Source organism: Geotrypetes seraphini, chromosome 7 (assembly GCF_902459505.1).
Source record: "Geotrypetes seraphini chromosome 7, aGeoSer1.1, whole genome shotgun sequence".
Taxonomy (NCBI): Eukaryota; Metazoa; Chordata; class Amphibia; order Gymnophiona; family Dermophiidae; genus Geotrypetes; species Geotrypetes seraphini.
In genome coordinates this window covers 157,882,396-157,900,100 of record NC_047090.1, presented here as the reverse complement: position 1 = coordinate 157,900,100, position 17,705 = coordinate 157,882,396, and the positions used below count along the sequence as shown (strand labels likewise).

The 17,705-nt window shown below is 43.6% G+C and overlaps 1 protein-coding gene across 7 annotated transcripts in view; it reads left to right on the top strand.

The window, feature by feature from the left end:
• Positions 1–17,705, top strand: part of KLC1 (kinesin light chain 1) — a 185,773-nt gene that overhangs the window by 53,170 nt on the left and 114,898 nt on the right. For all 7 annotated transcript variants that reach the window (XM_033950972.1, XM_033950973.1, XM_033950976.1 and 4 more), the window contains 2 exons: positions 1,567–1,797; positions 11,310–11,388. In XM_033950972.1, coding sequence (XP_033806863.1) covers positions 1,567–1,797; positions 11,310–11,388 — 310 coding nt within the window. The remainder of the gene's footprint in view (positions 1–1,566; positions 1,798–11,309; positions 11,389–17,705) is intronic.

Genomic DNA, 17,705 nt, shown 5'->3' with positions numbered 1-17,705 from the left:
AAGGTCCCTCAATTGTTTTTGTCCTTCGATCCCAATCGATTAGGGCATCCAGTTTCCAAGCGCACTCTGTCTAACTGGTTGGCCGCTTGCATTTCCTTTTGCTACGCTCAGGCTGGCCTTCCTCCCCCGGGTCGGGTCACGGGTCACAAGGTCCGAGCAATGGCAGCTTCGATAGCTTTTCTCCGATCCACTCCGATGGAGGACATATGTAAGGCTGCCACTTGGTCTTCGGTTCATACATTCACCTCTCACTACTGTCTGGACACTCTATCCAGGAGTGACGGCCGGTTTGGCCAGTCAGTATTGCAAAATCTGTTTTCCTAAATTGCCATCCTCCCACCTGCCCTGTTTTGGTTAGCTTGGAGGTCACCCACATGTGAGAATATCATGCCTGCTTGTCCTGGGATAAAGCACAGTTACTTACCGTAACAGGTGTTATCCAGGGACAGCAGGCATATATTCTCACAACCCGCCCGCCTCCCCGGGGATGGCTTCCTTGCTAGTTATGGAACTGAGGACCACGAGGTGGGATGCGCCCTCTAGTGGGCGAGAAGGCATGCACATGCGTGGTGCAGTGTGCAAACTTGAAACTTCAATCAAGTTTGCTTGAAAAGCTGTCCGCGCCGGGGCTCCGTAGATGACATCACCCACATGTGAGAATATATGCCTGCTGTCCCTGGATAACACCTGTTACGGTAAGTAACTGTGCTATGCTAGCTGGGGAGTGAGGGCAATGATATACAAGATCTTCCATAGTTTTGTTAGCTAAGCTCCATGCAATCATAAAACCATGAAGAGCAATTGACTGCCTAGAAAATTGTGACCACCTCAAACTGAACCAACAATGATTGGGAATCTTCCCCTTTTTGAAATTAATAGCAGCATGATGATGGATGGGGGGGGGGGGTGTAGGGATGGAAATTGCTGAAAATAAAGCAGCAAAAAGAAAAAAAATTAGCACAATGTTTATTAAAAAACATTTTTGTGATAATTCACCTTTCAGATATAGAGGTGCCAATGACAATTGCCAGTACATGAGCCTTCTAATTATAACCATGCCTTGCTTTTCTGATTTGAATTATAAATAATAATCAGAAATTATAGATAGCATATTAGAATTGGACATAGACTTCCCCTTTTCTGTAATAAAAATTTTCAGTCAAGTCTTGGAATTCTAAATCTCAGGTTATACCTTAAAGTCTGATCATGATAATGCAATTTCCAGGTTATTGTATCTGTCCCTCAGCCTTTCAGAGGTACATTAGGTCAGCATCTAAAAACAATAAAAACCCAAATTGGTAATCAGTAACTTGACAAAGGCAGAAGGGATACTTGGGCAAGCCAACCGCTTCTTTGTTCCAGTTAAAATGGATTAGAATTTCTTTTTTCCAAAGCTGCACATGAGCTGATGGTCCTTCAGCTTCTAATAAGGATTGTGCTTGTAGAATTTTACAGTAGTAACATCTAAATTCAACTTTGGTCCAGCTTAGTTCATGAATTTTCAGACTGTTGGCATATTCTGTTTAGTGGATTTGCTTAAACCTTGATATTTCTTGGGTATTGTAGGTAATGATGGCATTATCCAACCACTTAAATGCAGTGGAATCTGAGAAGCAAAAATTACGTGCTCAGGTACGCCGACTATGCCAAGAGAACCAGTGGCTGCGGGATGAGCTGGCCAATACTCAGCAGAAGCTGCAAAAGAGTGAACAGTCTGTGGCTCAGCTAGAAGAAGAAAAAAAGCATCTGGAGTTCATGAATCAGTTAAAGAAATACGATGACGATATTTCCCCATCAGTATGTAGCTTTTGTTTGAAGTGTGTTAGAATCTTTTTCTCAAATTCCATTTTTCTTTCTGCAGTGCCAAAGCACATGGTTCCATGTCTAAAATCTCATATACTTGTTTGGAGTGTTCAAGAAAATCTCTCTTAAATGGTATACAGTATTCCCCCGAAATTCACAGGGGTTCCAGGAACCCCCGCGAATCTTGAAAACCCGCAAATACGGTTTTTCATGGAGGAGACTGGAGAGGGCAGCGGGAGAGGCAGGAGAGAGCAGCCGGAGCGCTGGCAAGTGCAGGAAATCACTCGCTTTATTCTCTGACCGCCTCTTCCTACACTAAGTCAGGCCTTACCAATCGGGAGCTGTGTGTCAAAGCAGCTCCTGATTGGTAAGGCTCGACTTAGTGCAGGAAGAGGCGGTTTGAGCATACAGCGAGTGATTTCCTGCACTCGCCATCGCTCCGGCTGCTCTCTCCTGCCTCTCAGCTGGCCTCTCCTTGTCGGTGGTTTGCGGTGGGGAAAATACCGCAAATGACTGGGACCGCGAACAACCAGGGAAACACTGTACTTTCTTTTAAACTGTTTGTTCAGGTCTTTTTTTTTTTTTTTTTTTTATAAAAGGCAAACAAAACAGAATTCCAGTAGTTGGGTAGCAGTAAAATTTATTTGCACCTCCTAGATGTAGCTGGATCCATCCTCCTGGATTAGCACACTACTAAATCTAATAAATGTCCAGGTTTTTTCAGACCTAGTTGTTTACTTGTGAATTTACAGCATCAGTTTTGTATTTGTGTGGAACCTCTGATGCGAATGATAGATGAACATCTGTAGTTTTTAATGAAACTTATAGCAGCTGATACAAAACTCCTTCCTCAAGAAATGCATTCCATAATGGTGTCATTGTGAGGCCGAACAAAAAAAAGTGCACATCAATCTTTGGATAATTATAATTTATTGAAAATAATCATAAAAAGTATATCATAATTCGTGGCCTTAGAATTACATGGTTCTAAGTGACAATTTTCAGTATTTTTAACTCCGATGACTTCTGGGTTCTATCTGCCATGTAGATGTTACAACACTCACGAGGATTTATTGCAGTTTAACCATTCCTTCATTTCATAAGAAATTACATGGTTCTATGTACAGAAATTAGTCTATGCATGGGATTACAAGGTTCTAACTGCGAGCCAACAGCATTACAGTTAGAACCATGTAATTCTAAGGTTGCGAATATAAAATATAAGCCTTAAATAGAGTGCTTTACATGGACTGTGTTGGGTCCAAAGATATGAGTGAAAGGACTCTATTTAAGGCTTGGTGTCTTGCATATTTTATATGTGATGTATTTTTTATGATTTTCAATGAATTATAATGTACACAGTCCCTTCCCCACTTTTTTTTGTTCTGCTTTGCATTGTGTGGGGTTGGTTTTCCTGTTTTTTTTTGTGGAGTGTCAGTGAGGCCTCCATAGCTTTGTTCCATGGCTTCATTAACAACATTCTTCAGCAATTTCAAAGTCTGAAGTCATATAGTTGTATAGTTTTGTCATGTCAGATGTTTGCATATATCTGGGATCCAGATTTGCTTTGGTATCTGGTAGTAAAAATTTCTATTTACCAAAATAATGTTTGAATCTTGATATGTGTTATTTCTAGTGTGTTAGAATGCCAAAGATTAAGGGCTCCTTTTACTAAACTGCGATAGCGTTTTTAGCGCGCACTAAACCCACACTACGCTCAATGCTGGCGTTAACATCTAGCATGTGCGGCAATTCTGCGTGCGCTAAGCGTGCACTAAAACAGCTATCACAGCTTAGTAAAAGGAGCCCTAAAAGAATTGAATGCACTGGACACAATGTTGTGTATCTTAAATATTCTGGATAATATTGCAAGAGGGAAGAAAGATTTGTACTTATAGTAAACTAGGTTAATCATGTCCATGACTGACTGAGCCAAGAGCAGAGCAAGATATTCTAGCTGGCACGTGTATATCACATTTTTTAAAAATAAATTCGTTAGTTGCTTATTTAAAAGAACACAAGTGCACACTGGATAGTGAATCAAAACAGTGGCAGCTTAAATTATCCTAGGACAAGTAGGTAAAAGTGTACTTGCACTTTAATTTTTCAGAAACTTCACGACTGAGCATGTGCAAGTGCCTTCCTGCCCGATGTCGGCTTGCAGTACCTCAGTTCTTCGTTTTCCGTGGAGTGAAGTGCTTTTTTTTTTTTTTCTGGACTCTGTCCATTGTGCGTTGATTTCCCATCAACGTTTTTTCCTTTTGAGCTTTTTGGCTAGTCTTTTTTTCTTTTTTATTTCTTCGGTCTGTGAAAATATTTTTAAAAAGAGGGGTTTGTTTCCCCCCTTTTTTTTCTTTGGGCCTTTTGGTCCTCTTTTTTGGTCCTCTGTTTCTTTCTCTTATTTCACATCATTGAGTTTAACCTTGCCACTGAGATTGAGTGGGTTCAAAAAGTGCTGTCTGTGCCAGTGCCCTATCTCAGTCACTGACCTGCACAGTTTTTTGCAGTGTTTGGGCCCTGAGCCTCGAGTGGACAGTTGCACTCATTCTACCTTGCAGAAACGCTTGTTGAAGGCTCGTCGCATCCAGCAGGAGAAGCCGCTTGGCTTGACTATGGATTCTGGTGATATATCTGAGCCCTCGGTACCAGCGGCAACGACATCGGCGTCAGATGTGATTCCTGCATCGGGCAAGCCTGCCAAGAAGCCACCCTTGTACCAGCAAGCATCACAGGCTCCTACCACATAGAATCCATTAATGTAGGCCAAACATCGACACCATTACTCTCCTTCAGTGCAGGCTTTGTCTCCTTCAGGGCATGCATCCTTTTTGAGGTCACCCACCTCTCAACATCTTGCCACACCGATTGTACCGGCAGTTGAACAAAGGATACTGGTGCAGATCTTCAGGGAACCACTCAATGAGTTTTTCCGGAGGGAGATTGGTGATATGTTCAAGTTGCACTCGACATCATTGCTTGCATAGACTCCCTTGGTACCAGCTCAGTCTAAGCATAGCACTCCAAGGCTGTATGGTACTGATTCCAAGTCTACATCAAGATGCTGGTCTCCTTCCTATCAGAGATCTTCATCTAGACATCACTTCCAATCAAGATATCAATCCTCTTCATTGAAACATCAATACTCTGTATCGAAGCATCAATGTACATCACATATTTCCAGAACCAAAAGATCCTAGTGTCATTTGTTCTCATCATCGTATCAGTACTGACGTCATCGAAGCAGTTCTTCTCAACGTTCTCACCGGTCTCCTCCAAAATTCTCATCATACAGAGAATCACCTGGAGTTCACGAAGTTGATTCTGACCTCTCCCATCACGTACTGGTTCTGAGTGTGAACCTATGTTAACCTTAGGAGAAAATTAGAATCTCTGGAGAACTTGTCAAGGTCTAATAATATTAGATTGATTAATTTCTCTAGGAGTGCTATGTTTACACCTAGGGAAATGGTAAAGAGATATATGTTGGAGGTTTTGGAGATCACCAAGGAGCTACTACCTCCTTTATCTCAGGTTTATTATTTGCCTGGAAAATTACAAAATCAGCAGCAAGAAATTGCCCCTGATTTGAGTGTAAATGCATTGCTTGAGCTTTTTGATAGAGAATTAGTAACACCTATGACATTATTATTGATGGTGGCTATGGCACTGGATAAAAATTGGCTTATGAAAAATTTCTTCAAACATAAGCAGAAATATTTTATTTTAGGTTTAAAAGTACAAATGTATCCAGATTTGGCCAGGGATACCCAAAGGCATTGGAAATAATTTTTGTTGTTAACACCTGGGGTTCTAGCCTTAGGGGTGACATTTTATTTACATCATACTTGTAAATGTGTTGTGTATTATTCTTCTCAAAAGTATGTATTCTTCGAACCTTTCCAGCTAACATTTTTCCTATCGCTATCGCGACTGGAGAAGAAAAAAGATAAAATCTAAATTAACCCTATATTAGAATATTATTACATTACATTACATTACATTCGGGATTTCTATTCCGCCATTACCTTGCGGTTCAAGGCGGATTACAAAAGGTTAGTTTAAGGACAGGATTACAATGAATTACAGAATTACAGAGTTAGAGAATTATAGAATTACAGAGTTACATAATTACAGAATTACATAATTACATGAATTATAATGAATAGCTAGATAGGTTAGATGTAGATCTTAAGGGCTTTTAGAGGTCGTGTTGTTATTGCTGTTTTAGGAATTTCTTGAAAAGTGTGGTTTTTATTTCTTTTCTGAACGTCTTATAGTCTGGGGTTGTCATCAGAAGGTTGGAAATCTGTTTGTCCAGTCTTGCAGCTTGTGTGGCTAGGAGGCCGTCATGTTGTTTTGTTCTTTTTACTTCTTTGGATGGGGGGGGTATGAATGGGGAGTGCGTTTTTCTGTGTCTGGTGTTGGTTGCTTGGATGAGGCGATTGTTCAGGTATGATGGGCTGTCTCCGTGTAGGGTTTTAAATAATATGCAGTAGAATTTGAATTGGATTCTTTCTTGGATTGGGAGCCAGTGTGAGTTGATGAAGGCCTCAGTGATGTGGTCGTGTTTTTTCAATGAATAGACGAGTCTTAAGGCTGTATTTTGGATTGTTTGGAGTTGTCTTATCGTATTTGCTGGACATGGGAGGAATAGTATGTTACAGTAGTCCAATATGCCTAGTATCAGGGATTGTACTATAAGTAGGAATTGTGTACTTTCAAAGAATTTTCGGACTTGTCTCAGGTTTCTCATGATTGCGAATGATTTTTGAGTTGTTTTGTTTATTTGCGGTTGCATTGTGCAGCATCTGTCTATGGTCATGCCTAGTAGTTTTATGGTTGTTTGGATGGGATATTTGGTTGCGTTTATGTCTAGTATGGTTGTGGTTTGGATCTTGTCGTTTTCTAGGAGGATGAATTTGGTTTTGTCTTGGTTGAGTTTAAGTTTGTGATTTTCCATCCAGGTTGTGACTGCTTCCAGTGTTTGGTGAAGTTCGTCCGTCATGGTTGGTTTGGAATGATCGTATGGGATGAGGATGGTGATGTCATCCGCATAGCTATAGGATGTTATGCCTAGATTATCCAGATGAGTTCCTAGAGAGGCAGTGTATAGATTGAAGAGGGTGGGGGATAGTGGAGATCCTTGTGGTACGCCGCAGGGGTTTGACCAGGATTCTGATTTTTCTTTGTTTGATTTTACGCTGTAGGTTCTGAGTTTTAGGAATCCTTCGAACCAGGCGTATACTTTATCTGAGATGCCTATTGCATCTAAGATCTGTAGAAGGATGTTGTGGTCTACTAGGTCGAATGCCGCCGATAGGTCCAGTTGTATGAGTAGCATTTTTTTTTCCTGTACTAAGTTGTTGTCTAACGGTATCCATGAGGGAGCCTAGTAATGTCTCTGTGCTGAAGTTTGTTCTGAATCCTGATTGCATGGGGTGGAGTAGGTTGTGGTCCTCTATGTAATTGGTGAGGAGTTTGGCTACTAGGCCTTCTATAATTTTGACATATAGCGGAATTGAGGCTATAGGTCTATAGTTAGCTGGGAGGTTTTGTGGTGCCTTTGGATCTTTTTGGATTGGGGTGATGACGATTTCGCTGAGGTTGTCAGGGAATGTGCCCTCTGTGAGCGTGAATTGGATCCATTGTAGAGTTATGGTGCGGAACTTTACACTAGAGGTGGTAAGGAGATATGAGGGGCAATGGTTGAGGTCACAGGAGGCATGGCTGTATTTTTTGTAGAATTTGTTGAATTCTGACCATTGTATGTTTGGGAATTGAGTCCAAATTCTGTCTGCTGCGATTGCCTCTTTTCCTGTAGGGTGGATTGTGATTGGATTTTGCTTGGATGGGTTGAGGATGAGTGTGGCTCTGGTGTTGGTGATTTTATTCTTGAAATGTTCTGCTAAGAGGGTAGGTGATGGTAGAGGTGTGTTCGTGGTGGTAGTGTGTGGTTTGGTGTCTGTTAATTCTTTCAGGATTTGGAAAATTTTTTTGGAATCTTGTGTTTCTGTGCCTATGAGCTTGGTATAGTAACTTTTCCTCTTGTCTTTTAGTCGATTTTTGTAAAGTTTGTTGATTTTTTTCCAGTCGGTTTTTGTTTGTTCTTGGTTCTTTTTTCTCCATTTTCTTTCTAATCTTCTACACTGTCTTTTGAGTTGGAGTAATTCATTATCAAACCATTGGTCTGATTTCCTGCTGATTCTGGTTTTGGTTTGTAGGGGTGCCAGATTATCAAGGATGTTGGTGGATACATTTTTCCAGTGGGAGATGAAGTTTTTTGGGTCGCAGTCTTGGATGGTTTCGTCTACCTTTGACCAGAAGATGGTTGGGTCGATATGTTTGCGTGAGGTATATGTGGTTTTTTTTGATTGAGGTGTGAATTTGGTTTTGGTCCAATTGATATTGAAGTTATAGATGTAGTGGTCTGACCATAGAGATGGGGACCATGTTCCGTTAGGAGTTTGGATTTCTTGATTGGATGGTTGGTGAGACATGAATGCTGTAATGTCCAGTTGATGACCTTTTTCATGCGTGGTTTGTGGGTTTAGGATCTGGAAGGATAATGCATTGAGAAAGGATAGACAGTTGTTTGCTGGTATGGAGGTTGGGTCTTCTAGGTGTAGGTTTAGGTCTCCTAGTATGAGGTTAAAATCAGCTGTTAGTGATTTTTGGTAGATGAAGTTTTCAAATTCGGGTCTCACTGTGGTCCAGTTTCCTGGTGTTATGTAGCAGAGCAGGCAGTTTAGAGGGTTTTTTTGTGTTGTGTTTGTGAGTTGGCACGCTAGGAAATCCATTTGTGGAGTGGATACTTTCTCGAGTATGTTTAGAGTTATGGAGTTTTTGAATATTATTGCTAGTCCTCCTCCTCTTTTTTTCTCTCTGCAGGTTACTGTTATTTTGTATCCCGGCGGGCATACTTCTTTTATTCTAGGGTCTGTGTCTGAGGTTAGCCAGGTTTCAGTGAGGAATAAGCAGTCAAGTTTTTCTGTTGTTATCCAATTTTTTATGTTTTCTGTTTTGGGTCCTAGAGATCTGATGTTGACATAGGCACATGTAAGGGAGGTCGTGTTTGTCTGTGGAATGTAAGTTGTTTCCGGGTATATGAGTGTTGTTGTGGTTGTTTGAGGTTTTGTTTTCGGGGGTGTTGATCTTCTTCTCCAGATAACAGTGATGGGGTGTTGATTGTTGGTGTGGTGGTTTGGGTATCTTGGTGTGAGTATTCTTCTGTTGGGGATTTGGAAGTTGGTTGTGCTTGCGGTTGAGGTTGTGGTGGGCAGGTTGTTTGCTGTTGTATTCCAGCTAGAAATGAGGAGGAGTATCAGGATGGTGGCTATTTTGTGTGTATTTCGGGAGGGCTTCATGTTTGATGTCAGGTTTGGAGTGTACGAGTTGTTAGGTAGAGGGAGTGGTTCTCTCTTAGAGACCTGGTTGTAGGGGGAGGAGCGGGGGATCTTTCGCTCCTTACCTTATAATGGAGGTAGGAGGTAGGCAGGCGGTCCGGTGGAGTGGTCTCCGGGGTGTAGGTGCTCACGTCTCTAAGGTCCACTGGTGCTCCTCTCAGGTGCTCCACGAAGGCGCCCACTAAGGCGCATGCGCCTTTGTCGTGCGCCTTCGTCGGCACGCCGAACGGCGGCGCGCCGTTGGCGCTGTGTCTTTTTAAAGTATGTAGTCCTCCTGCGGGATCGGGGGGGCGGAGCAGGGCTCCCACGCCGGCCCGGTCGTGCTGGGAAATGGCGGGTGCTGGCGCTGTGTCTTTTTAAAGTATGTAGTCCTCCTGCGGGATCGGGGGGGCGGAGCAGGGCTCCCACGCCGGCCCGGTCGTGCTGGGAAATGGCGGGTGCTGGCGCTGTGTCTTTTTAAAGTATGTAGTCCTCCTGCGGGATCGGGGGGGCGGAGCAGGGCTCCCACGCCGGCCCGGTCGTGCGGGGAAATGGCGGGTGCTGGCGCTGTGTCTTTTTAAAGTATGTAGTCCTCCTGCGGGATCGGGGGGGGCGGAGCAGGGCTCCCACGCCGGCCCGGTCGTGCTGGGAAATGGCGGGTGCTGGCGCTGTGTCTTTTTAAAGTATGTAGTCCTCCTGCGGGATCGGGGGGGCGGAGCAGGGCTCCCACGCCGGCCCGGTCGTGCTGGGAAATGGCGGGTGCTGGCGCTGTGTCTTTTTAAAGTATGTAGTCCTCCTGCGGGATCGGGGGGGCGGAGCAGGGCTCCCACGCCGGCCCGGTATTATAATGGGATAGCTGGATTTCAACCAGATCAGCCTCATTCTTTATTAATTTTCCCCTGATTTCGTTAATTTAATTCTTGGATCATATTTATTGGGGGACTAGAGCTGAACTTAAGCATTTGTTATTTCCTTCATATTTTGTTCTTGTATGTATCAATCTTATGCTTAATTTGTTTTCTGTACAAGTTTATGCTGATAGAGTAATATGAAAATGATAAATAAAAAAAAAAAAAAGTCACAAAATTTCACCTGAATCAATCCATTGTGCTTCCAGTTTTTTCCCCTAAGCCACATTCCCATCCTGGAGAAACAGCTCTTCATACATTGGACTGTAAGCGTGCCTTGACTTATTACATACAAAGGACTAAGCCATACAAGACTTCACCTCAGCTGTTCATCTCTTTTGATCCTAACACATTATGCCTGCCTATCACCAAGAGAACTATTTCCACATGGTTAGCGGCCTGTATTTTTTTCTGCTATGTTTAGGCTGGGCTGCAGCTTGAGGGACATTACAGCACACAAGGTCTGAGCTATGGCAGCATAAGTAGCTTTCTTACGTTCCACTCCCATTAATGAAATTTGCAAAGCAGCTACTTGGTCCTCTGTTCATACCTTCACATCTCACTACTGTCTAGAATCCTATTCCAGATGAGATGGTCATTTCAGCTAAACAGTATTACAGAATTTATTTTCTTCTTAATGGCTAACTCTTCCTTCATCCCTTCTCAGTTAAGCTAGGGAAGTCCGTATGTGATAATATGATGCCTGCTTGTCCTAGGATAAAGCACAGTTACTTACTATAATGGGTGTTATCTGGGGACTGCAGGCAGATACTCTCACATCCCTCTCACCTCCCCTGGTTGGCTTTTTAGCTTGCTTATGGAACTGCAGTACTGCGAGCTGGCGTCGGGCAGGAAGGCACTCACATATACATGGTGCAGGCAGTCATGAAGTTTCTGAAAACTTAACTCTTTAATTGGCAGATAATGAATCATCTGCTTTATGTAACTTTATATTGACCGAGAGCAACAATGCTAAGTAACAGGCATTTGGAAATGCAGATCTCCCATTAGAGGCATATAAACATATGTTGCTTCTGAGCAACAATGCCAAATAAAAGGTTAAAGTGCCTGCACTGGGCTCCGTTTATAATGTCGCCCACATGTGAGAATATCTGCCTGCTGACCCTTGGATAACACCTGTTACGGTAAGTAACTGTGCTTTAGGGTAGGGAAAATGGGGTGCCTTTCTTATATAACATGATTCTTTGTTTTTAAGGATGATAAAGACACTGATTCTACTAAAGAACCTCTGGATGACCTATTCCCTAATGATGAGGATGATCAAGCCCAAGGAAGTAAGTAGAAATGCAATGTCCTGTCATCTTTGACTGCATTCAAGGCCAGAACAGGTTGTTCTCCTTTTATTAATTATATCTTCAAGGATAGCTTGCTTTCTGCTATTTACTGTAGTAATTGTTGATGGGTTAGAATTTTAGTTCTGTTTTGAGTCACTGTAATATGTTACCGTTAAATATGATTCTCTGGAGCACATTTAACATATTTTCAGAGAAAAATAGAAAATGATAAAAAGTATTTATTGCACTGAATTGAATTTCTTTTATGTGTTCTGCTCCCCTGTAAGCTTTTTTTCTCTAAGAGTAGTTCATGACACTTGAGATATTTCTGAAGGTTTTTGTGTTTGACAAGTTTTGTTTCTATTACAAACAGTTTTGGCATTTTGTTCTAAAGTTGTTGAACAGTTGTTTCTTCTTATCATTGTTTGGGAGTTCAGAGCTGCCTGCATTTTTAGTAACATCTGTTCTCCATAGAGAAGATGACTCGGTCACATAAGTGAATGATGAGATCTAACATTACTAACCTGAACCAACTCTTTGAGCTCAAAGATCTAGAAAGCCTTCCTGAGTATATGTGGAAGTTCCATGCTCAGTAGCGTACCAAGGGGGGAAGCAGACCGCCCTGGGTGCAGACCATAAGGGAGTGCTCCCAGGGTCAGCATCATGGCCTAGGAACTTCACTGCTCTGCCAGCATTGTGCTTTCCTCTCTGCTGGATCCTGCTTTTTCTGAAGCAGGAGGAAGGCCAGACACCAGCAGGGCAGCGAGTTAAGGCTGCCAACAATGAGAGAACGCTCTGAACAGACTTCTTACAGCCCACCGGGACCTTCCCTTTACTGCATCATTGATGACATCATTGATGTGTCAGAGAGAAGCCATGATGGAGCAGGCCGCAAAAATATCTCACAATAGGGGCCGATGTGTCCGGAGGGAGTGATAGAAAGTTGCTAAAGGTGGGAGGTCGGGGGGAGGGTCAGGGGGGAGGGAGACGAGAGAGGAAGAATTGTTGGACATGGGGTGGAGGAGAGGAAGGGAGTTCAACAAAAAGGTAGAAAGGGAAGAGGGAGAAATCCTGCATATGGTGAAGGGGAGGGAGAAATGTTTGACATAGGGTGGAGGACGGGAGAGAAAAATGTTGCACATAATGATGGAGGGGGAAGAAGGGAGAGATGTTGCATGGAGGGGAATAGAGAGGTGGGAAAGAAATGTTGGCTATGGCAGTGGAAGAGAAGGTCCAAAGATGGATGTGAGAATGGAGAAAAAAGAATACATCAAATGGGTAGGAGACCTTGGCGAGTGAGTTAACAGAAGACAAACGGAAACTAGAGCCTGGTTTTTAAATGATAAAATGACCAGACAACAAAAGGTAGAAAAAATAATTGTATTTTCTATTTTGTGATTACAATATGTCAGATTTGAAATGTGTATCCTGCCAGAGTGGTGTTAGACAGCAAGCGTGAGCTAGGACCTAAAAGAGAGGAAGGGTTGGTTTTTTTTTTTTGGAGGGGGGGTTTCTCTACACCTCGGCACCTGCGTGGGGTTGGAGAGGTTGTAACTCTCTATGTAATGTTATATTGTAACACTGAATGTTAAACTGTAACCCCATTCTGAGTGCTTTGGGGAGGACGGGATATAAAACAAAATTACTAAAAATATTTTTCAGAGGGGGGCAGGATTAAAAAAATGATTGTCTCAGGGTGTCACATACCCTAGGTCCCCTACTGACCATTCTGCTGCTCTTTTTAATCTCTCTCTTTTTTTTTTTTCTCTATTCTGCTCCTAGCACACTTGCTCACAAATAAACTTTATGTATTTTTAAATCTTTTAATGATTTAACAAAACCCACCCATCCAAGGCCTAGATGCACTAAAGCCAGTGATTGTTGCTAAACCCATTTTGCCAGCTTTAGCGATGATCACGTTTGCTGACCCGATGCAGAAAACTGCTCACCGTGTGGTTTTATGCACAATTGCTCATTCTCTGATCGACCATTCAAATAAGCTCATGTTAGCTAGTAGAGCGATTGATGCTGTAACATGGCTTCCTGATGCACAAAAAAAGTGATCGCTTACCTGTCTAACCATAGTTTAGCCCTTTTTTTTCAATGGGCATGGATGCTGTGCATGTTACATATATATATCATCTGCCCCATTTAAAAAAAAGGAAAAAAAGCACCCCGTCCCGCTGATGAAGGCCCTCCCAACATCCCTCCTGACACATCAGGAACCGAAAACCTCCCTTGCTCCACGGCAGTGAAAAAGGCAGGAGGGATGCCCACCTGCCACCAAAGGTCCTCCTCCTTCCAATGTAACTTCCGTTTTCGTTGAAAGTTACATAAGAAGGGAACTTGGCAGGAAGAAGGTTCAGTGAACTTCAGTGCAGCGTGCGACATTGCCTCTTCATCCTATGAACGTTTCTAAGAAGCTAGTAGGCCTGCCCCGGGAGGTGCAAAGGGGCCGACGGGGGAGTCAGGTTTTTTGGGGGGGGGTTTGCTATTAACGGGGGGGGGGAGCTGGGACTTGCGAGCTGCTGCTGCACCCGCAAAAGGGGTATGAGGTTGCTTGGGCTGCTGGACCAGCTGAAGGGAAGGGAGACAGTTGCTAGTTCTGGTCTGGGGATTGGGGGGTGAAAGGAAATGGGTGCTGGGCCCTTGTGGTGAGTGGAGCTGGAGGGAAGGGAGAGGTGCCAGACCCATACCTGGGCACTGAAGATAGGGGATAGAGGTGTTGGAACTAGAAGGAAGGGAGAGAAATGTAGGACCTACAGGGAGGAAGAGAGAGAAGGAAAGGGAAAGAGAAAAGCTGAACCAAGGGGATGAAGGAACAGCGAGTGAAATATTGAATATAGCGGAGGGAGGGATAAAAGAGTGTGAGAGATGCATTGGTGTAAGGGAGTAAGAGGGGAGAAGCTGGACATGGGGAGATATACAAAAAGAGGGGAGATGGTGGGCATGGATGGGAGCATAGGAACAGGGACAAAAAGGGGAATGCTGCATCTGCATGGGGGTGGTATATGGACACAGGGATAATGCTAGACATGGGAGGGTATATGAACACAGAAGATGGCTAGACATGGGGAGAATAAGAACACAGAAGGAAGATGCTGGATGGGGGGCATAGGAATATAGGAGGAGGGGATCATAGAATGATGAGATGAGGGCAGGGAGATGGGCACAGAGGAGATACTAGAAAGGGACATATAGGAGACATGGAGAAGGCAGATGCTGAACATGGAGAACAATACATAATACAGAGATAGAAGATAGATGGTGAGCATGGAAAAAGAAGAAATGTCAAATGGTTAGAAGACTCTGGCATGCCAGTATTTTACTGGACAATTATCAGAACGGCTTTTTCCGAGCTTCCGTAGCAATCTCCAACTCTGCCATGCAAATGTAGTACAATAAGGTCATTAATATTAAAATGGACTCTCCGATATATAAAGGAGCACTCTGGGCAATTCTCTATCCTCGCCAGGTGATTCCCTAACCTCCTGAGAACTAGTTAAGAAATATGTTTATCTCAGGACAAGCAGGCAACATATTCTCACGAATGGTTGACCGACGGAGCCCCGGTACGGACCACTTTAAGTCTTTAGAAAGTTTGTGATAGCCCGAACCGTGCATGCACGAGTGCCTCAGTTTCTTAGTTTTCACAGAGCAAAAAGTTGCTTCATCAATGGCTGTTGATATTTTTTTCGCTCCCTTCCTGCTCATGCGGCTTATTTTTTTGAATTTTTTTGTCAGTTTTTTATAGTGTAAATTTTTTTTTTTTACTTTGTTGCTTTCGCAAGTTTGGCCCAGCAGGGCCTGTTTCCCTCCTTGCACCTCGACTTTTGATTTTGCCAAGGCCATTTTTCCCTCCATGTCCCGTCCTCAGAAGGATTTTAAGAAGTGCGGACGGTGTGCTCGCCCTATTTCCATCACAGATCCATATCGTTGCTGCCTCCAGTGTATGGGGTTGGAGCATAGGGCTGAATCGTGCACTCGTTGTTCCTCACTTCAGAAGAGGACCCTTAAAAATCATCTGATTCAACAGCATCTCCTCTCCGATTCCGCTATGGAGGGTGATTTCGACACCAGCGCCGACTTCAGGGTCTGCACCGAAGACGACATCGCAACACCCGACGTCGATGGATTTATCTTCAGTGTCGCATGCAGTGGGTAAGCCAGCTAAGAAGCCTTCCCCCACCACTTCGGGCTCCCAGGTCACTTCAGCAGTGAGCCAAGTCCTTCAGACCTTGAGGAGACCCAAGAAACAATCAGCTCCTATATTGGTGAGTGCCTCAACATCGGCCTCCTCATCGCCGGAGCGCAGATCAGCACCAATGGTACCGGCAAAAAAGTCAGCAGTACCGGTGCCTGACCTAAGGCAGCAAATTCAACAACTGCTGCGAGAGGAGTTAAGGGAGCTCTTACTCCCTGTTATGGTGACACCGCTCCTCCGGTGCTAGTCCAGTCTGAGTCTTCCATATCAGCAGTGAAAGTTGCAGTCTTGGCATCGACATTGCAAAAATCTTCCTCAGTGCCATCTGAATTGGCTAAACGCTCGATGTCTGAGACAGCTCGGCACGTTCTTCTTCCCACACATCTCCTGAGATGATGTCAGCCAAATCGGTTAAGGCAGGGATCTCAAAGTCCCTCCTTGAGGGCTGCAATCTAGTCGTGTTTTCAGGATTTCCCCAATGAATATGCATTGAAAGCAGTGCATGCACACAGATCTCATGCATATTCATTGGGGAAATTCTGAAAACCTGACTGGATTGCGGCCCTCAAGGAGGGACTTTGAGATCCCTGGGTTAAGGCTTTGAGGAAGATGAAATATACGGAATCATCAACACCCAGTGCTTGATACTGTATTCTACCCACTCGAGACTCGGACCTCTGGGGTGATTCTGAAGAGCCTGCTCTGTCTGATGAGGATGTCTCTTTAGCTGAAGACTCAACTTCCATCTTCTCAAGAACCTTCTCAATGAATGGATAAGTCGTCTTTTTCAAAATTTTTGAAAGACATGGCAGAGACACTTTCGATACCTCTTGAAGCTGACTCAAAAAAATCTAAACAACTTTTGGATGCATTAGATTATGACTAGCCACCTAAGGAGTTTCTTCGACTTCCCCTTCATGACATCTTGCGGGAGACCTTTTATAAGAACTTAAAAACTCCTTTGACCATCCCTGTGGCTCCTCGCAAGCTGGATTCACTATATAGGGTGGTACCCATTCCAGGCTTTGACAAGCCTCAGCTCCCCCATGAGTCTCTCCTGTTGGAGCCCACACTTAAAAATCTGCTGGAGCCAGTGTCAATGCTTCTGTACCTCCTGGCAGAGAGGGTAAGGCAATAGACCTTTTTGCCAAACGATTATATCAGAATGCCATGCTTGCCAACCGGTCTGGTAACTATGCTTTCCATTTCTCCTATCTCAAGCATTTAGTTACCCAAGTGGCCACTTTTAAGAATAGAGAGTTGCGCGGGAATAGAAATCCCATCCGTCCCCACGAGGAATCCCCCTCCATCCCCGCCCATCCCTAGAAACTTCAGAAATAGTTATTTCATTTAATTATGCTACTAAATTAAAGGCTCTGGTAGAGACCCATTTACAAATAAGCAAAGATACTTTATTAATTTGGAAATATTAATTAGGAAGAATACATATTTTGTAAATGAATTTCTACCAAAGCCTCTAATGTAAATATAAAATGTAAATACTCAGCTGATGAGAACCCCCAAGCTGTCAGCTGAGGACTTCCTTTGCAGTTGGCCGGGGCTCCTTTTGCCAAGCTTGGCAGGCAGCAGTAGCGTCCCTGAGTCATAGATGCTGGCACCTCAGTGGCTCATGGATGTTGATAGCGACTGCTGTGCTTGGTGGAGGGGAGTTCTGGCCGTCTCTGCTGGCGGTGCTTGGGAATCCCCACCAGTCACAGCAAGGGTCAGCAAGTACTTCAACATTGTAGAAATAAAACCAGAAATGAATTTCCTTTTCTTTTGAACACAACACAAATTTATCTGCTACATGCATTTCCCAAAGCTAACATATTTTAGTCAATAAATTCTGTTTTTTACCTTTATTGTCTGGAGACTTATTTTTCCATAAAGTTGGTCCTAGTTTCTTTTTTCCGCTTTCCCATCTTCTGTAAATTCTTCTTTTGCTGTCCATTGGTTTCTCCTACCATGGTCCAGCATTTAACCCTTTCTCATCTTTCACCCCTGCCCACCAGCCCCATGCTCAATATTTCTCCTTCTATCACCCCTCTCCAGCACCATGCCACATCTCTCCCTCCATTCTCTTCACCACTATGTCCAACATTCCTCCCTCTTG